This window comes from Cyanistes caeruleus, chromosome 32 (genome assembly GCF_971803275.1).
Source record: "Cyanistes caeruleus chromosome 32, bCyaCae1.hap1.1, whole genome shotgun sequence".
NCBI classification, from domain to species: Eukaryota; Metazoa; Chordata; class Aves; order Passeriformes; family Paridae; genus Cyanistes; species Cyanistes caeruleus.
The window spans coordinates 1191986-1211000 of record NC_141733.1 but is presented as its reverse complement, the minus strand read 5'-3'; the positions used below and the strand labels follow the sequence as shown (position 1 = coordinate 1211000).

At 66.4% G+C, this 19015-nt stretch overlaps 3 protein-coding genes across 3 annotated transcripts; 1 reads left to right on the top strand and 2 right to left on the bottom strand.

The window, feature by feature from the left end:
* The first annotated feature begins 13 nt into the window (after window positions 1-13).
* CD63 (CD63 molecule) lies at window positions 14-5830 on the top strand. The gene is made up of 8 exons (XM_086870364.1): window positions 14-159; window positions 1093-1170; window positions 2625-2807; window positions 3742-3816; window positions 3897-3992; window positions 4082-4228; window positions 4323-4406; window positions 5605-5830. Exons 2-8 carry the CDS (start codon window positions 1105-1107, stop codon window positions 5668-5670), a joined length of 717 nt encoding a protein of 238 aa, XP_086726490.1. The 5' UTR covers window positions 14-159; window positions 1093-1104; the 3' UTR covers window positions 5671-5830.
* A 580-nt stretch (window positions 5831-6410) lies between these two features.
* RDH5 (retinol dehydrogenase 5) lies at window positions 6411-13598 on the bottom strand. The gene is made up of 5 exons (XM_086870346.1): window positions 13521-13598; window positions 12291-12606; window positions 10385-10643; window positions 9632-9795; window positions 6411-7939 (listed from the first exon to the last, which is right to left on the bottom strand). Exons 2-5 carry the CDS (start codon window positions 12601-12603, stop codon window positions 7716-7718), a joined length of 960 nt encoding a protein of 319 aa, XP_086726472.1. The 5' UTR covers window positions 12604-12606; window positions 13521-13598; the 3' UTR covers window positions 6411-7715.
* Window positions 13599-15129: 1531 nt separating this feature from the next.
* BLOC1S1 (biogenesis of lysosomal organelles complex 1 subunit 1) lies at window positions 15130-18338 on the bottom strand. The gene is made up of 4 exons (XM_086870387.1): window positions 18188-18338; window positions 17821-17893; window positions 16941-17073; window positions 15130-15483 (listed from the first exon to the last, which is right to left on the bottom strand). The coding sequence occupies exons 1-4, from the start codon at window positions 18246-18248 to the stop codon at window positions 15373-15375; spliced, it is 378 nt and encodes a 125-aa protein (XP_086726513.1). The 5' UTR covers window positions 18249-18338; the 3' UTR covers window positions 15130-15372.
* Window positions 18339-19015: the final 677 nt, after the last annotated feature.

Sequence of the window (19015 nt, the reverse complement as noted above, 5' to 3'; positions counted from 1 at the left end):
GTTGGTGCCGGGGCGGTGCCGGTGCCGGGGCGGTCCCGGGGCGGTGCCGTTCCCGGGTTGGTCCCGGGGTGGTCCCGGTGCCGGGGCGGTCCCGGGGCGGTGCCGGTGTCCCCTTGGCTCGCCCCCGTCACATGATCGGAGCCCTCGGGAAGGGCGGCGGTGAGCGGGACCGGGAGCGGGGGGAACAGAACCGGGACCGGGAGCGGGACCGGGAGCGGGGGGAACGGAACCGGGAGCGGGGGGAACGGAACCGGGACCGGGGGGAACAGAACCGGGAGCGGGGGGAACAGAACCGGGACCGGGAGCGGGACCGGGAGCGGGGGGAACGGAACCGGGAGCGGGGGGAACGGAACCGGGAGCGGGACCGGGAGCGGGGGGAACAGAACCGGGACCGGGACCGGGACCGGGAGCGGGGGGAACAGAACCGGGAGCGGGACCGGGAGCGGGGGGAACAGAACCGGGACCGGGAGCGGGGGGAACAGAACCGGGACCGGGACCGGGAGCGGGGGGAACCGGGGGGAACAGAACCAGGACCGGGACCGGGGGGAAGCGGGGGGAACGGAACCGGGAGCGGGACATGGGGGGGAGAACTCCGGTAACTCCGGGACCGGGGAGGAACAGCACCGGGACTGGGCCGGGAGCACCGGGAGCGGGGAGGGAGCGGTACCGGGACCTCCGGGACTGGGCCAGGAGCGGGGAGGGAGCGGTACCGGGATCTCCGGGAGCACCGGGAGCGGGGAGGGAGCGGTACCGGGATCTCCGGGACTGGGCCGGGAGCGGTACCGGGAGCACCGGGACTGGGCCGGGAGCGGGGAGGGAGCACCGGGAGCACCGGGGAGGGAGCGGGCCGGCTGGGAGCGGTACCGGTACCGGTAGCGGTAGCAGTAGCGGGGCCGGGCCCGGTCCGGCGGTGTGGCGGGGAGCGGAAGCGGCTCCGGTGTCGGTGCCGGTGCCGGTCCCGGTGTCGGTCCCGGTGTCGGTCCCGGTGCCGGTGCCGGTGTCGGTCCCGGTGCCGGTGCCGGTGTCGGTGCCGGTGTCGGTCCCGGTGCCGGTGCCGGTGCCGGTGCCGGTGCTGAGCGGACGCTGGCGCAGGACGGCCGGGCCATGGCGATCGAGGGGGGGATGAAATGCGTCAAGTTTTTGGTTTTCTTCTTCAACTTCATCTTCTGTGTGAGTTCCGGGCCGGGGGGGCACCGGGGGGGGGTCCCGGTACCGGGGGGAGGGGTCCCGGAACCGGGGGGGGGGGTCCCGGTACCGGCAGCCCCGGATTCGGGGGGTCCCGGGGGGTGGAGGGGAGCGGGGGGGGGCGGATTTGGGGAAGTCGGGGTGAGGAAAGAGCGGGGAGAGCCAACGGCCGGGGGGGCACGGGGGGGGGGACACGGGGGGGGTGAGAGGGGGACACGGGGGGGACACGGGGGGGGTGAGAGGGGGACACGGGGGGACACGGGGGGGGACAGGGAGGGGACACGGGGGGGACACGGGGGGGGGTGAGGGGGGACACGGGGGGGACAGGGAGGGGACACGGGGGTGACACGGGGGGGACACGGGGGGGACACGGGGGGGGGGACAGGGAGGACACGGGGGGGGGGACAGGGAGGGGACACGGGGGGGGGGACAGGGAGGGGACACGGGGGGGGGGACAGGGAGGGACACGCCCCCCCCCCCCCCGTGCCGCCCCCCTCCCCTCCCCTCCCCCCCGTGGCTCTCGCGTGGCCGGAAGGGCCGAACTTCCTGCACTTCCCGCTGCGGCCGCTGGCCCCTCCCGCCTGTCCGTGTGTCCGGCCGTGTGTCCGTGTGTCTGTCCGTGTGTCCATCCGTGTGTCTGTCCGTGTGTCCGTGTGTCCGTGTGTCTGTCCGTGTGTCTGTCCGTGTGTCTGTCCGTGTGTCCGTCCGTGTGTCCGTGTGTCTGTCCGTGTGTCTGTCCGTGTGTCTGTCCGTGTGTCTGTCCGTGTGTCCGTCCGTGTGTCCATCCCGCCTGTCTGTGTGTCCGTGTGTCCGGCCGTGTGTCCGTCTGTCCGTCTGTCCGTGTGTCCGTGTGTCCCTCCCGTCTGTCCGTGTGTCCGTGTGTCTGTCCGTGTGTCCGTGTGTCCGTGTGTCTGTCCGTGTGTCTGTCCGTGTGTCCGTGTGTCCATCCCGCCTGGCCGTGTGTCCGTCCGTGTGTCCGTCCGTGTGTCCGTCCGTGTCTCCGTCCGTGTGTCCGTCCGTGTGTCCGTCCGTGTGTCCGTGTGTCCGTCCGTGTGTCCGTGTGTCCGTGTGTCCGTCCGTGTGTCCGTGTGTCCGTGTGTCCGGCCGTGTGTCCGTGTGTCCATCCCGTGTCCCCCCACCATTTCTCCCCCAATTCCAGCAGCACGCGGCGGGGTTTTGGGTTTTGGGTTCGGGGTTTTGGGTTCGGGGTTTTGGGTTCGGGGTTTTGGGTTTTGGGTTCGGGGTTTTGGGTTCGGGGTTTTGGGTTCGGGGTTTTGGGTTCGGAGTTTTGGGTTTTGGGTTCGGGGATTTGGGTTTTGGGTTCGGAGTTTTGGGTTTTGGGTTCGGGGTTTTGGGTTTTGGGTTCGGGGTTTTGGGTTTTGGGTCTGGGGGTCGCGGCTGTGCCCAGCGCTGTGTCCCCCCCTCCCGTCGCCCCCCAGGTGTGCGGGGTGGCCCTGGTGGCCATCGGCGTCCTGGTGCTGCTGGCCCTGGCCAAGGCGCCGCTGGCCGCGGGGCTGGGCTGGAGCCCGGCGGGGGTCGTGGTGCTGGGGGTCGTCGTGTTCTTCACCGCCTTCTTCGGCTGCTGCGGCGCCTGGAGGGAGAGTTACTGCATGGTCACCACGGTGAGGGGGGGGCGACCCCCAGGGACCCCCCCGGGCCACCCCGGGACCCCTCCGGGCCCGCTGGGACCCCCCTAGGCCACTCCGGGACCCCGAGGGACCCCCCCGGGCCACCCCGGGACCCCCCTGGGCCACCCCGGGACCCCCCTGGGCCACCCCCTGGGACCCCCCTGGGCCACCCCGGGACCCCCAGGGACCCCCCTGGGACTCCTCCGGACCCCCAGGGACCCCCCAAGACCCCTCCGGGACCCCTGAGTCGGCCTCAGGACCCCTGAGGCAACCCCAGGACCCCCCCGGGACCCCCCCGAGACCCCTGAGCCACCCCCAGGACCTCCCAAACCCCTCCATGACCCCTCAGACCCCCCCAGACCTCTCTGTGACCCCCCCCAGACCCCTCAGAACCCCCTCAGACTCCCCCAAACCCCACTGCGACCCCCCCAGACCCTCCCAAACCCCTCTGCAACCCCCCCAGACCCCTCTGTGCCCCCCACAGACCCCTCTGTGAGCCCCCAAACTACTCCGTGCCCCCCACAGACCCCTCTGCGCTCCCCCCAGACCCCTCCAAACCCCCCCAAACCACTCTGCAACCCCCCAGACCCCTCCAAACCCCCCCAGACCCCTCCCCTGACCCCCCCCGTGCCCCCCCAGACCCCTCTGCGACCCCCTCAGACCCCCCCAAACCCCTCTGCGACCCCCCAGACCCCTCTACGACCCCCCCAGACCCCTCCAAACCCCTCTGCACTCCCCCAAACCCCTCTGCGACCCCCAAGACCCCTCTACAACCCCCCCCAGACCCCTCCAAACCCCCCCAGACCCCTCCCCTGACCCCCCCGTGCCCCCCCAGACCCCTCTACGACGCCCCCAGACCCCTCCAAACCCCTCCACGCTCCCCCAAACCCCCCCAGACCCCTCCCCTGACCCCCCCGTGCCCCCCCAGTTCGCCGTCCTGCTCAGCCTCATCTTCCTGGTGGAGATCGCCGCCGCCATCACCGGCTACGTCTTCAAGGACAAGGTGGGTGGGGGTCCCTGACGCCCCCCTTGACCCCCCTGAACCCCCCCTGGACCCCCCCTGACCCCCCCTGAGCCCCCCAGGTGCACGGGCTGGTGGAGGAGGGGCTGTGGGAGGCCGTGAGAAGCTACGAGAAGGAGCCGGTGCTGAGCTCGGCGCTGGACACCTTCCAGCAGGAGGTGAGCCCTGCCCCGAATTTGGGGAGGGGGCTTCATTCTGGACCCCTCCCCGCTATTCCCGGTGGGGTTTGTGTTTATTTTCTGGGCAGTTTTCCTGCTGTGGGGTGCAGAATTACACGGACTGGGCCAGCGTGGGGCACTTTGGGGTCAATGACACCGTGCCCAGGTCCTGCTGTCGCCACCTGGGCAACCCCACCTGCAACGTCCGGCCCAGCCCGGCCACCGTGTTCGAGCAGGTGAGACCCCCTCCCCAAATTCATCCCTCCTGGGGAGGGGTCCCTGAGAGCCTTCCTGGGCCTGCCCCACACTTTTGCTGTGCCCCACAACCAGGGCTGCCTGCCCAGCCTGGAGATGTGGGTCCGGAGCAGGATGGTGGTGCTGGCGGCTGTGGCGCTGGGCATCGCCTTCTTCGAGGTGAGACCCCCAAAAGTGGGGCTGGGGACCCCCAAAAGTGGGGATGGGGACCCCCAAATGTGGGGCTGGGGACCCCCGGGTGTGGGGATGGGGACCCCCAAATGTGGGGATGGGGACCCCCAAAAGTGGGGCTGGGGACCCCCGGGTGTGGGGATGGGGACCCCCAAAAGTGGGGCTGGGGACCCCCGGGTGTGGGGATGGGGACCCCCAAAAGTGGGGCTGGGGACCCCCAAAAGTGGGGATGGGGACCCCCAAATGTGGGGCTGGGGACCCCCAGAAGTGGGGCTGGGGACCCCTGGGTGTGGCGCTGGGCATCGCCTTCTTCGAGGTGAGACCCCCAAAAGTGGGGATGGGGACCACCAAAAGTGGGGCAGGAGACCCCCGGGTGTGGGGCTGGGGACCCCCGGGTGTGGGGATGGGGACCCCCAGGTGTGGGGATGGGCATCGCCTTCTTCGAGGTGAGACCCCCAAAAGTGTGGCTGGGGACCCCCAAATGTGGAGCTGGGGACCCCCAAAAGTGGGGCTGGGGACCCCTGGGTGTGGGGATGGGGACCCCCAAAAGTGGGGCTGGGGACCCCCGGGTGTGAGGATGGGCATCGCCTTCTTCGAGGTGAGACCCCCAAAAGTGGGGCTGGGGACCCGCAAAAGTGGGGCAGGAGACCCCCGGGTATGAGGATGGGGACCCCCAGAAGTGGGGCTGGGGACCCCCAGGTGTGGGGATGGGGACCCCCGAATGTGGGGATGGGGACCCCCGGGTGTGGGGATGGGGACCCCCGAATGTGGGGATGGGGACCCCCAAAAGTGGGGCTGGAGACCCTCGGGTGTGGGGATGGGGACCCCCAAAAGTGGGGCTGGGGACCCCCGGGTGTGAGGATGGGGACCCCCAAAAGTGGGGCTGGGGACCCCCGGGTGTGGGGATGGGGACCCCCAAAAGTGGGGCTGGGGACCCCCGGGTGTGAGGATGGGGACCCCCAAAAGTGGGGATGGGGACCCCCGAATGTGGGGCTGGGGACCCCCAAATGTGGGGCTGAGACCTCCTCAGTTTGAGGCTGAGACCCCCCCCCAAATTTAACCGCCCCCTCCCCAAATTTAACTGACCCCTCCCCAAATTTAACCGACCCCTCCCCAAATTTAACCGACCCCTCCCCAGATTTAACCGCCCCCTCCCCAAATTTAACGCCCCCCCCTCTCCCCCCAGATTTTGGGCGTTGTCTTCTCCTGTTGCCTCATGCGGGGGATCCGCAGCGGCTACGAGGTCATGTAGCCCCCTCCCCAAATTCCTGCCCCCCCCCGGGGGGTTTTGGGGTGCCCCCTGGGGTCTTGGGGGGGCCCAGGTGCCATCACCCCACCCCGGGGGTCCTGGGGGGTCTCGGGGGAGCCCCCACCCCACCCAAGTTTGCAATAAAGAGGAAAAAGCTTCTGGAGAGGCGAGTGGGGGTTTGGGGGGTCCCCTGTGGGGTTTGGGGGGGGGGGTCGCTGATGGGTGGGGGTCTCTTGTGGGTTTAGGGGGTCCCCTGTGGGGTTTTGGGGGGTTTAGGGGGTCCCCTGTGGGGTTTTGGGGGGGTTTGGGGGGTCCCTTGTTGGGTTTTGGGGGGGATTTGAGAGGTCCCCTGTGGGTTTTTGGGGTCACTCCTCGCCCACCCAGGGGGGTTTATTTTGGGGGTTCATTTGGGGGGCTCAGTTTGGGTCTGGGGTCTCTCACTGGACGCTCTGGGCCGGTTTGGGCAGGATCAAGGCCAGGTCCAGGTCCATGAGGTCCCGTGTGTCACCCCAAAGTCCCCAAACCCCCCAATCAGATCAAGAACAGGCGACGTTGGGTCACTCCTCACCCACCCAGGGGGGTTCATTTATTTTGGGGTTTATTTTGGGGGTCTCAATTTGGGTCTGGGGTCTCTCACTGGACGCTCTGGGCCGGCTTGGGCAGGATCAGGGCCAGGGCCAGGTCCTGGTGGCTCTGTGTGTCACCCCAATGTCCCCAAACCCCCCAATCAGATCAAGAACAGGTGAATTTGAGTCACTCCTCACCCACCCAGGGGGGTTCATTTATTTTGGGGTTTATTTTGGGGGTCTCAATTTGGGTCTGGGGTCTCTCACTGGGTGCTGTGAGTCAATTGAAACAGGATCAGGGCCAGTGCCAGGTCCTGGTGGCTCTGTGTGTCACCCCAAAGTCCCCAAACCCCCCAAGAAAGAGCAAGAACAGGTGAGACCCTGCTGGGGTCTTTGCCCACCCAGGGGGGTTCATTTATTTTGGGGTTCATTTTGGGGGTCTCAATTTGGGTCTGGGGTCTCTCACTGGACGCTCTGGGCCGGCTTGGGCAGGAGCAGGGCCAGGGCCAGGGTCAGGTCCACGAGGTCCCGTGTGCCACCCCAAAGTCCCCAAACCCCCTGAGGAAGATCAAGGACAGGCGACGTTGGGTCACTCCTCACCCACCCAGGGGGGTTCATTTATTTTGGGGTTTATTTTGGGGGTCTCAATTTGGGTCTGGGGTCTCTCACTGGACGCTCTGGGCCGGCTTGGGCAGGATCAGGGCCAGGGCCAGGTCCACCAGGGCGGAGGGCAGGTAGGAGGCCGGCAGCCAGAGCAGTTTGGCGTCCCAGCCGGCGCTGTAGCGGCTGCGCGGGTGCTGCGCCCGCAGAGCGAGGACAAGCGAGTTTGGGGTCACTCCTCGCCCACCCTGGGGGCTTATTTATTTGGGGGGGGTTTATTTTGGGTCTGGGGTCTCTCACTGGACACTGTGAGTCAATTGAGGCAGAATCAAGGCCAGGGCCAGGTCCATGAGGTCCCATGTTCCACCCCAAAGTCCCCAAACCCCCCAAGAAAAAGCAAGAACAGGCGACTTTTGGTCACTCCTCACCCACCCAGGGGGGTTTATTTATTTTGGGGTTTATTTTGGGGGTCTCAATTTGGGTCTGGGGTCTCTCAGTGGACACTGTGAGTCAATTGAGGCAGAATCAAGGCCAGGGCCAGGTCCTGGTGGCTCTGTGTGTCACCCCAAAGTCCCCAAACCCCCCAAGAAAGAGCAAGAACAGGTGAGACCCTGCTGGGGTCTTTGCCCACCCAGGGGGGTTCATTTATTTTGGGGTTCATTTTGGGGGTCTCAATTTGGGTCTGGGGTCTCTCACTGGACGCTCTGGGCCGGCTTGGGCAGGGCCAGGGCCAGGTCCTGGTGGCTCTGTGTGTCACCCCAATGTCCCCAAACCCCCCAATCAGATCAAGAACAGGTGAATTTGAGTCACTCCTCACCCATCCTGGGGAGTTCATTTATTTTGGGGTTTATTTTGGGGGTCTCAATTTGGGTCTGGGGTCTCTCACTGGACGCTCTGGGCCGGCTTGGGCAGGACCAGGGCCAGGGCCAGGTCCACCAGGGCGGAGGGCAGGTAGGAGGCCGGCAGCCAGAGCAGTTTGGCGTCCCAGCCGGCGCTGTAGCGGCTGCGCGGGTGCTGCGCCCGCAGCGCGTGCTCCATGCACCAGGTGACCTTGGCCAGGTCCTTGTCACACAGCAGGGACAGCAGCAGCCGCTGCACCTTCAGGTCTGGGGGGGGACACACACCGGGGGGGGAAACTGAGGCACGGCGGGGGGGTGCGGGGGGGGTGGGGGAAAGGGAAACTGAGGCAGGGAGTGGGATTTGGGAAAGGGAAACTGAGGCAGGGTGTGGGATTTGGGAAAGGGAAACTGAGGCACAGAGTGGGATTTGGGAATGTAGGGAAACTGAGGCACAGAGTGGGATTTGGGAAAGGGAAACTGAGGCAGGGCGTGGGATTTGGGAAAGGGAAACTGAGGCAGGGCGTGGGATTTGGGAAAGGGAAACTGAGGCACAGAGTGGGACTTGGGAAAGGGAAACTGAGTCAGGGATGAGATGCTGTTTGGGGAATGTAGGGAAAGGGAAACTGAGGCAGGGCGTGGGATTTGGGAAAGGGAAACTGAGGCAGGGATGAGATGCTGCTGTTTGGGGAATGCAGGGAAAGGGAAACTGAGGCACAGAGTGGGATTTGGGAAAGGGAAACTGAGGCACAGAGTGGGATTTGGGAAAGGGAAACTGAGGCAGGGATGAGATGCTGTTTGGGGAATGTAGGGAAAGGGAAACTGAGGCAGGGCGTGGGATTTGGGAAAGGGAAACTGAGGCAGGGATGAGATGCTGCTGTTTGGGGAATGCAGGGAAAGGGAAACTGAGGCACGGCATGGGGGTTTAGGGGTGGGGGAGAGGGCTGGGGGAAAGGGAAACTGAGGCAGGGGTGGCATGCTGAGCTTTGAGATCTGAGGGATGCAGAAAAGGGGTAAACTGAGGCACGGGGGTAAACTGAGGCACGGGGGTAAACCGAGGCAGGGTAAACCGAGGCAGGGTAAACTGAGGCAGGGCAAACCGAGGTAAACTGAGGCAGGGTAAACTGAGGCAGGGCAAACTGAGGTAAACTGAGGCAGGGTAAACCGAGGTAAACTGAGGCAGGGTAAACCGAGGTAAACCGAGGCAGGGTAAACTGAGGCAGGGTAAACCGAGGCAGGGGGAAACTGAGGCAGGGTAAACCGAGGCAGGGCAAACCGAGGTAAACTGAGGCAGGGTAAACTGAGGCAGGGTAAACCGAGGTAAACTGAGGCAGGGTAAACTGAGGCAGGGTAAACTGAGGCAGGGTAAACCGAGGTAAACTGAGGCAAGGTAAACCGAGGCAGGGTAAACCGAGGCAGGGTAAACTGAGGCAGGGTAAACCGAGGCAGGGTAAACCAAGGTAAACTGAGGCAGGGTAAACCGAGGCAGGGTAAACCAAGGTAAACTGAGGCAGGGTAAACTGAGGCAGGGTAAACCGAGGCAGGGTAAACCAAGGTAAACTGAGGCAGAGTAAACCAAGGTAAACTGAGGCAGGGCAAACCGAGGTAAACCGAGGCAGGGTAAACCGAGGCAGGGTAAACCGAGGCAGGGTAAACCGAGGTAAACTGAGGCAGGGCAAACTGAGGCAGGGTAAACCGAGGCAGGGTAAACCAAGGTAAACTGAGGCAGGGCAAACCGAGGTAAACTGAGGCAGGGTAAACTGAGGCAGGGTAAACCGAGGCAGGGTAAACCGAGGCAGGGTAAACTGAGGCAGGGCAAACCGAGGTAAACCGAGGCAGGGTAAACTGAGGCAGGGCAAACCGAGGCAGGGTAAACTGAGGCAGGGTAAACTGAGGCAGGGCAAACCGAGGTAAACCGAGGCAGGGTAAACTGAGGCAGGGTAAACCGAGGCAGGGTCTCACACTGGGGCAGGAAGTGCTCTCCGTAGCTGCTGCGCGTGGCGGGCTCCAGGCGCTCCCAGCGCTGCCGCAGCGCCTCCTCCAGCGGGCCCAGCTCCGTCGCGTTGGTCCGGAAAAATCCCGGCTCCACCACGCTCACCTTGACCCCAAAGTGCCGCATGTCCCGCCTGGGGGGGCACGGGGGGGTCATGGAGGTGGCCACAGGGGTCAGGGGGTGGCCACGGGGTGGTCACACGGGTCAGGGGGTGGCCAGGGTGGCCCAAAGGGTCAAGGTGTGGCTAGTGGAGTCAGGGGGTGGCCACAGGGGTCAGGGGGTGGCCGGAGGGGTCAGGCCATGGTCAGGGGGCTCAGGCCATGCCCGGAGGGGTCAGTTCGTGCCCAGAGGGGTCAGTCCGTGCCCGGAGCCCTCAGTCCATGTCCGGAGGGGTCAGGGGGTGTCTGGAGGGGTCAGTCCATGCCCAGAGCTCTCAGTCCATGCCCGGAGGGGTCAGTCCATGCCCAGAGGGGTCAGGGGGTGGTCACAGGGGTCAGTCCGTGCCCGCAGCCCTCAGTCCGTGTCCGGAGCCCTCAGTCCGTGTCCGGAGGGGTCAGGGGGTGTCTGGAGGGGTCAGTCCGTGCCCAGAGGGGTCAGGCCATGCCTGGAGGGGTCAGTCCATGCCCGGAGGGGTCAGGCCATGCCCAGAGGGGTCAGTCCGTGCCCAGAGGGGTCAGTCCGTGTCCGCAGCCCTCAGTCCGTGCCCAAAGCCCGGCCCTGACCTGAGGCTGTCCGAGAAGGCCTCGATGCAGAACTTGGACACGCAGTAGCCGCCGCCGTTGGCCGAGACGCGGCCCAGGACGCTGGAGGTGTTGACCACGCGGCCCCGCGCGCGCTTGAGCAGCGGCAGCAGCCGCAGGGTGACCTCGATGGCCCCGAAGGCGTTGACGGCCATGACCCGCCGGAAATCCTCCATGTCCATCCACTCCGTGGGGCCCATGGGGCTGGCGATGCCCGCGTTGTTCACCAGCCCGAACAGCCCTGGGGGGACACGGCCCTGGCACCCCCGCAACGCCGGGACCCCCAGCCGGAGACCCCCGTGCTGGGACCCCCCGTGCTGGGACCCCCATGCTGGGACCCTGGGACCCCCATCCTGGGACCCCCGTGCTGGGACCCCCCGTGCTGGGACCCCCATCCTGGGACCCCCCGTGCTGGGACCCCCGTGCTGGGACCCCCATGCTGGGACCCCCATGCTGGGACCCTGGGACCCCCAGCCTGGGACCCCCACCCGGAGACCCCCATGCTGGGACCCTGGGACCCCCACCCTGGGACCCCCACCCTAGGACCCCCACCCTGGGACCCCCACCCTGGGACCCCCATGCTGGGACCCTGGGACCCCCACCCTGGGACCCCACCTGGGGACCCCCATGCTGGGACCCCCACCCGGGGACCCTCATGCCGGGACCCTGGGACCCCCACCCTGGGACCCCCATTCTGGGACCCTGGGACCCCCACCCTGGGACCCCACCCGGGGACCCCCATGCCGGGACCCCCAGCCGGAGACCCCCATGCTGGGACCCTGGGACCCCCATCCTGGGACCCCCGTGCTGGGACCCCCAGCTGGAGACCCCCGTGCTGGGACCCTGGGACCCCCACCCTGGGACCCCCAGCCGGACACCCCCATGCTAGGACCCTGGGACCCCCACCTGTGGACCCCCACCTGTGGACCCCCACCCTAGGACCCCCACCTGGGGACCCCCATGCTGGGACCCTGAGACCCCCACGCTGTGCCCGCCATGTCCCTGGGACCCTCACCCTGTACTCACTGTGCCCCTGGGACCCCCACCCTGGGACCCCCACCCTGTGCCCCCTCCCCACAGCCCCTCCTGGGGGTCCATCCTGCCCCACAGCCCCTCCTGGGGGGGCTCCATGTGCCCCCTGCCCCACAGCCCTGTCCCACACCCCCTCCCCAAGCCCCCAGACCCTTTTGCCCCCCACCTCCTCCTGCACCCACTGCAGAACCTCAGAGCGGGTGACATCCAGCAGGGTGGTCCCCAGGTGTCCCCCCAAGAGGTGACACAGGGGTGTCCCCCAGACCCTCCCCAAGCCCCCAGACCCCTCCCAAGCCCCCAGACCCTCCCCAAGCCCCCAGACCCTTTTCCCCCTCACCTTTCTCCCCCACCTCCTCCTTCACCCACTCCAGAACCTCAGAGCAGGTGACATCCAGCAGGGTGGTCCCCAGGTGTCCCCCCAGAGGTGACACGGGGGTGTCCCCCCAGTGTCAGAGGTGACACAAAACCACCCCTCCCCAAGCCCCCAGACCCTCCCCAAGCCCCCAGACCCTCCCCAAGCCCCCAGACCCTTTTTCCCCCTCATCTTTCTCCCCCACCTCCTCCTGCACCCACTCCAGAACCTCAGAGCGGGTGACGTCCAGCAGGGTGGTCCCCAGGTGTCCCCCCAAGAGGTGACACAGGGGTGTCCCCCAGACCCTCCCAAAGCCCCCAGACCCTTTTCCCCCTCACCTTTCTCCCCCACCTCCTCCTTCACCCACTCCGCAGCCCTCTGGATGCTGTCGGAGCGGGTGACGTCCAGCAGGGTGGTCTCAGGTGTCCCCCAGAGGTGACACAAAACTGCCCCCTCTGTGTCCCCCAGACCCTCCCAAAGCCCCCAGACCCTTTTCCCCCTCACCTTTCTCTCCCACCTCCTCCTTCACCCACTCTGCGGCCCTCTGGATGCTGTCGGAGCGGGTGACGTCCAGCAGGGTGGTCCGCAGGTGTCCCCCGGCGCTGTCCCCCAGGCTCTGGGCTCCCTGCGGGGTCAGGCAGGCGGCCAGCACGCGGTAGCCACGCCGGGCCAGCCGCCGGGCCAGCAGGTTGCCGAAGCCGCTGTCGCAGCCCGTGATGAAAACGTGTTTGTCCGTCACGGTGGGCAACGTCCGGCGGTCCCGCAGCAGCCAGGCCACGGCCCAGGCCACGGCCAGCAGGGTCACACACAGCCACATGGCCTGGGGGGACACGTGCGACCCCCGTGGGACCCCCACCCAGCCTGGAGAGACCCCCACCCATCCCAAACCCCACCCTGTGGGACCCCCACCCATCCCAGACCCCCACCCACGGCCGGCAGGGTCACACACAGCCACATGGCCTGGGGGGACACGTGTGACCCCCGTGGGACCCCCACCCACCCTGTGTGAGACCTCCACCCATCCCAAACCCCACCCTGTGGGACCCCCACCCATCCCAGACCCCCACCCACGGCCGGCAGGGTCACACACAGCCACATGGCCTGGGGGGACACGTGCGACCCCCGTGGGACCCCCACCCTGTGTGAGACCCCCACCCAGTGCCACACACAGCCACATGGCCTGGGGGGACACGTGCGACCCCCGTGGGACCCTCACCCAGCCTGGAGAGACCCCCACCCATCCCAAACCCCCACCCTGTGGGACCCCCACCCACGGCCAGCAGGGTCACACACAGCCACATGGCCTGGGGGGACACGTGTGACCCCCACCCTGTGTGAGACCCCCACCCTGTGTGAGACCCCCCTGTGTGACCCCCACCCATCCCAGACCCCCACCCAGTGTCACACACAGCCACATGGCCTGGGGGGACATGTGCGACCCCCGTGGGACCCCCACCCATCCCAGACCCCCACCCTGTGTGACCCCCAGACTGTGTGACCCCCACCCTGTGGGACCCCCACCCAGTGCCAGCAGTGCTGGGACCCCCAACCTGCCCCCCACCATGGATTTGGGGAGGGGGCGTCCCCCCCTGCCCCCTGCCCCGGTCACAGCGGTCACTCCGGACTGACCCCAGCCGGGGGTCCCTCCTCTGCCCCACACCGGGGGTCACACTGACGACCCCCAAACTCCTTTTTTGGGGTGGGGGCTCACCCCTGCCGGGACCCCAGACCCACCTTTCCCCCTCCCCGGCCTGGCCGGGGCCGGCCGAGCCCGGATTAACGGGGCCGTGCGTCACCATCCGGCCACTGGGGGGGCTCCGGGGGGGTCCCCTCCGGCCCCCTCCCACCCTCCCGGCCCGGCGGGGACCCCCGGGACCCCCGGGGTGAACCCCTGCCCCAGCCGGGACCCCCAGAACACCTGACCCCCCCCCCAATTCTGGCAGCACTGAGGGAGGGGGGGCCTGTCCCCCTGCAGGTGCCCTGTGCCCCCCTCCGGGACCCCCACAGGGGGGTTTGGGGTGGCAGGACCCCCCCCATTGTTATTCTGGGGGTTGGACCCCCCCCCCGTTGTTGGTCTGGGGGTTTCACACCGTGTGGGACCCCCCCAAAAGGGTGGGAAGACCCCCAAATTCCCTCCTCGGATTTAAGGGGGGGACACCAAGGAGGGTGGGGGGTCTGTGCCCCCTCCCCCCCCCCCCAGCAGCCCCCTTTGGGGGGGTTTGGGGGTCTCGGGACCCCCGTTTGCTCCCCACCCTCGGATTTGAGGGTGACCCTGGGGGTCTGTCCTTTGTCCCCAGAGACCCCCCCTCCCCCCCAGCAGGAGACCCCTGGAATGGGTGGGGGGCAGAGGGGGGGTCCCTGGGCTGAGGGGGGGTCCCCATTACCTCGGGGGGGGCAGAGGGGGGGTCCCTGGGCTGAGGGGGGGTCCCCAAATCCCTTTGGGGGAGCAGAGAGGGGGTCTGGGGGCAGAGGGGGGGTCCTGGGGGTGGCAGAGGGGGGGTCCCTAGGCTGAGGGGGGGTCCCCCATTACCTCGGGGGGGGCAGAGGGGGGGGTCTGGGGGCAGAGGGGGGGTCCCCAAATCCCTTTGGGGGGCAGAGGGGGGGTCTGGGGGCAGAGGGGGGGGCCCCATTACCTCGGGGGGGGCAGAGGGGGGGTCCCCATTACCTCGAGGGGGGCAGAGGGGGGGTCCCCATTACCTCGGGGGGGGCAGAGGGGGGGTCCCCATTACCTCGGGGGGGGCAGAGGGGGGGTCCCCATTACCTCGGGGGGGGCAGAGGGGCTGCGGGCGCTGCTCCAGCCGCGGCCTCGGGGCCGTGTGAGCCGGGGTGGGGGGCGTGGATCCCGCGGGGGGGTGGGAACAGGGGAGGGGTCGGTGGGATTTGGGGAGGGGGGGGACACACCACGGTGGCTCCTCCCCGTGCCTGGCACGGCCATAACTCCCGGGGGGGGGAATGAGGGGGGTTTGAGCCCCCTCCCCTCTGCCCCCAGACCCCCCCCTGAACACTCCAGAGAGGGGAGGGGGGGGTTTGGGCACTTTTTGGGGGGGTGGGACACCCCTGGCCTTGCTGGGGACCCTCCCCCTGGATGAGACCCCCCTCCCCAATGGGTCCCATTTGGGGGGGGGGGGGGGCTGAGACCCCCACTCAAAACTGCAGGAGATTGGGGGGGGGGGGGGGTCCTCACCCCAAAACGAAAGCCTGGACCCCTCCCCACCCCCCAAGGGAATTAATTAAAGCCCCTCCCCACCCCCAGGAAATGGGGGGGAGCCCCCCCGGGAGGGGTGGGGGGAATTAAGTCCCCAAAGGAGCCTTTGTCCCCAATCAAAGGAGCCTCAGAGCCTCGTTAAGCGCTCAAGAGGATGAGGAGGCTCAGGGGGATTTGGGGTGGGGGGCTGTGCCAGGGTCCCACTGACCCGGCCTGACCCCCCCCTCCCCACACAAACACCCCCCAGCGCCCCCCTCCCCTGCTTTATTCCATTGATCCCAGTGCTGAGGACGCGGCGCTGAGACCCCCACCCCGTTACTTGCCGGCGCTGGGGGGTCCCGGGGGGGGTCCCGGGGGTCTCTGGGGGTCTCTGGGGGTCTCTCAGGAGCAGGAAGGCTGCAGCTGGCCCTTGTAGACGTACTCGAGGGCGGTGGCGATGGTCCTCATGTCCAGCTCGATGCTGCGGGCCCAGTTCTCCACGTCCCCGATCTCCTGAAGGGAATTTGGGGAGGGGGCTCGGAGCCGTCCCACCCCGCCACGCTCCTCCCAGGGATTTGGGGAGGGGGTCTCTAAACCAGCCCATTCCACTGAGATACTCCTGGGACCCCCTGGGGGCTCCCCAAGCACTCCAGCATAAAGACAGGGGTCTGGGGGCTTCATCCCCACCCCTCCATCCATGGGTTTTGGGTGGGTTTGGGGTGGATTTGTGGTGTTTTTGGGGTGTTTTTGGGGCGGGGGTCTCTCACCTTGAGGGCCTGGTTGAAGTTCACCATGGCGATCCAGTGGCCGGTCTGGGGTTTTTTGGGGGAGTTTTGGGTGGGTTTTGGGTGGATTTTGGGGTGGATTTGGGGTGGGTTTGGGGTGTTTTTGGGGCGGGGGTCTCTCACCTTGAGGGCCTGGTTGAAGTTCTCCACCATGGCGATCCAGTGGCCGGTCTGGGGTTTTTTGGGGGAGTTTTGGGTGGGTTTGGGGTTGGTTTTGGGGTGGGTTTTGGGTGGGGTTTGGGGTGTTTTTGGGGCGGGGGTCTCTCACCTTGAGGGCCTGGTTGAAGTTCTCCACCATGGCGATCCAGTGGCCGGTCTGGGGTTTTTTGGGGGAGTTTTGGGTGGGTTTGGGGTGGGTTTTTTTGGGGTGTTTTGGGTGGGTTTTGGGTGGATTTTGGGTGGGTTTTGGGGTGGGTTTGGGGTGTTTTTGGGGCAGGGGTCTCTCACCTTGAGGGCCTGGTTGAAGTTCTCCACCATGGTGATCCAGTGACTGGTCTGGGGTTTTGGGGAGGGGGTTTTGGGGTGGGTTTGGGGGTGTTTTGGGTGGGTTTTGGGTGGGTTTTGGGGTGGATTTGGGGTGTTTTTTGGGTGTTTTTGGGGCAGGGGTCTCTCACCTTGAGGGCCTGGTTGAAGTTCTCCACCATGGCGATCCAGTGGCTGGTCTGGGGTTTTGGGGAGGGGGTTTTGGGGTGGGTTTTGGGGTGTTTTGGGTGGGTTTTGGGGTGGGTTTTGTGGTGTTTTTTGGGTGTTTTTGGGGCGGGGGTCTCTCACCTTGAGGGCCTGGTTGAAGTTCTCCACCATGGCGATCCAGTGACTGGTCTGGGGTTTTGGGGAGGGGGTTTTGGGGTGGGTTTGGGGTGTTTTTGGGGCGGGGGTCTCTCACCTTGAGGGCCTGGTTGAAGTTCTCCACCATGGCGATCCAGTGACTGGTCTGGGGTTTTGGGGAGGGGGTTTTGGGGTGGGTTTGGGGTGTTTTTGGGGCGGGGGTCTCTCACCTTGAGGGCCTGGTTGAAGTTCTCCACCATGGCGATCCAGTGGCCAGTCTGGGGTTTTTTGGGGGAGTTTTGGGTGGGTTTGGGGTGGGTTTTTTTGGGGTGTTTTGGGTGGGTTTTGGGTGGATTTTGGGTGGGTTTTGGGGTGGATTTGGGGTGTTTTTTGGGTGTTTTTGGGGCGGGGGTCTCTCACCTTGAGGGCCTGGTTGAAGTTCTCCACCATGGCGATCCAGTGGCCGGTCTGGCGGGCGAACTGCGCCGCCTGCACCTGCAGGGTCTTCACCTCCTGGTCCAGCTTGCGCTGGTTCACGTAGGCCTGGGCCACCCTGGGGAGGGGGACACGGAGCTGGAGACCCCAGCCCACAAACCCCCCCACCCAAAGGGAGGGGAGAGGAAAAGGGGGGAAGGGGTTGGGAGGGAATGTGAGGGTGAGGGGGGCTTTGGGGAAGGGGATTTGTGGGGTTGGGGTCTTCAGGAAAAGGGATTTGTGGGGTTGGGGCCTTCAGAAAGAGGATTTGTGGGGTTGGGGGGCTTTAAGAAGGGGGATTTGTGGGGTTGGGGTCTTCAGGAAAAGGGATTTGTGGGGTTGGGGTCTTCAGAAAAGGGGATTTATAGGGCTGGGGGGGTCTGGGGGCTTCAGGAAAGAGGATTTGTGGGGTTGGGGGGCTTTAAGAAGCGGGATTTGTGGGGTTGGGGCCTTCAAGAAAAGGGATTTGTGGGGTTGGGGTCTTCAGGAAAAGGGATTTGTGGGGTTGGGGTCTTCAGGAAAAGGGATTTGTGGGGTTGGGGTCTTCAGAAAGAGGATTTGTGGGGTTGGGGGGCTTTAAGAAGCGGGATTTTTGGGGTTGGGGTCTTCAGAAAAGGGGATTTATAGGGCTGGGGGGGTCTGTGGGGTTAGGGGAGTTACGGAAAGGGGGTTTATGAGGCTGGGGGGGGTCTGTGGGGCTGGGGGTCCCCGGGAAAGGGGATTTGTGGTGTTTGGGGTCCCAAGGAGGGGTATGGGGTTTGGGAGAGGGGGGTTCCCAGAAGGAATTGGGGGTTCCCAGAAGGAACTGGGGGGTCCCGGGGCTCACCCCACGTTCAGGTGATCGACCAAGGCCTCGGTGAGGCGGGTGGCGGCCGCGATCGCATCCCGGCGCCGCCGCTCTGGGTGGGGACACACCGTGAGGGGCGGCGAGACCCCCGCCCGGCCCGCCATACCCCGTGACGTCATCAGCGCCGACAGTGACGTCAGCATTACCCGGTGTGACATCACCGAACTGAACCGTGACCTCACGGCCCCCCCCACGCCCCTCAGGCTTCCCGCCCTTTTCCCCTTGACGGACAGCCGCGCCAGCCAATGGGGCGCCGCTCCGCGCTGAGCGGCAGCTCCGGCAGCCAATGGGACGCGGCGGGCGGGGTTTGTTGCCATGGGGACGGGGAAGGGGGGGCGGGGCTCACCCTGCAGCTCGCGCCGCTCGCTCTGGCGGGCCTGGTGCTCCTTCAGCAGCCGGGACAGCATGGCGGCCGCCGCGTCACGTGACCTCCCCCACCTCCGCGCGCGCGGGGGGGGTGCCACGTGACCGAGCGCCGCGTGACCGACCCGCCCCGCCCCCCCCGCGCGCGTGCGCGCGCGCGTCACCGGCACGTGACCGCCCGCGGGGAGAGTCACGTGACCTGGGGCTATAGTATATAGCATATATATTATATACATACTGTATGTTATATATATATATAATGTATATATAATTTATAGGGGATTGGGGGGGCTGGGGGGGCTATGGGGGGCTGGGGGGTCTATAGGGGATGTGGGGGGGCTATAGGGGATTGGGGGGGCTATAGGGTCTATAGGGGATGTGGGGGGGCTATAGAGGGTATGGGGTGTTATAGGGTCTATAGGGGATTGGGGGGGCTATAGGGGCTATGGGGGGTTATAGGGTCTATAGGGGATGTGGGAGGGCTATAGGGGCTATGGGGGGCTATAGGGGGCTATAGGGGATTGGGGGGGCTATAGGGGGCTATGGGGGGCTGGGGGGGCTATAGGGGATGTGGGGGGGCTATAGGGGCTATGGGGGGTTATAGGGTCTATAGGGGATTGGGGGGGCTATAGGGGATTGGGGGTGTCTATAGGGGCTGTGGGGGGTTATAGGGTCTATAGGGGATTGAGGGGGGCTGTAGGGGCTATGGGGGGTTATAGGGTCTATAGGGGATTGGGGGGGCTATAGGGGGCTGGGGGGGCTATAGGGGATTGGGGGGGCTATAGGGGACTGGGGGGGCTATAGGGGACTG

Excerpts from the sequence above, each read along its gene's own strand:
- BLOC1S1 (XM_086870387.1), bottom strand. The coding sequence starts at position 18,248 with ATGCTGTCCCGGCTGCTGAAGGAGCACCAGGCCCGCCAGAGCGAGCGG. Across the intron at positions 17,894-18,187 it reads CGAGCGGCGCGAGCTGCAGG|AGCGGCGGCGCCGGGATGCG; the intron begins GTGAGCCCCGCC and ends GTCCCCACCCAG. Across the intron at positions 15,484-16,940 it reads ACTTCAACCAGGCCCTCAAG|GAGATCGGGGACGTGGAGAA; the intron begins GTGAGAGACCCC and ends AATTCCCTTCAG.
- CD63 (XM_086870364.1), top strand. The coding sequence starts at position 1,105 with ATGGCGATCGAGGGGGGGATGAAATGCGTCAAGTTTTTGGTTTTCTTC. Across the intron at positions 2,808-3,741 it reads GTTACTGCATGGTCACCACG|TTCGCCGTCCTGCTCAGCCT; the intron begins GTGAGGGGGGGG and ends GTGCCCCCCCAG. Across the intron at positions 4,407-5,604 it reads TGGGCATCGCCTTCTTCGAG|ATTTTGGGCGTTGTCTTCTC; the intron begins GTGAGACCCCCA and ends CTCTCCCCCCAG.
- RDH5 (XM_086870346.1), bottom strand. The coding sequence starts at position 12,603 with ATGTGGCTGTGTGTGACCCTGCTGGCCGTGGCCTGGGCCGTGGCCTGG. Across the intron at positions 9,796-10,384 it reads GCCTTCTCGGACAGCCTCAG|GCGGGACATGCGGCACTTTG; the intron begins GTCAGGGCCGGG and ends GTGCCCCCCCAG. Across the intron at positions 7,940-9,631 it reads AGAGCACTTCCTGCCCCAGT|ACCTGAAGGTGCAGCGGCTG; the intron begins GTGAGACCCTGC and ends GTCCCCCCCCAG.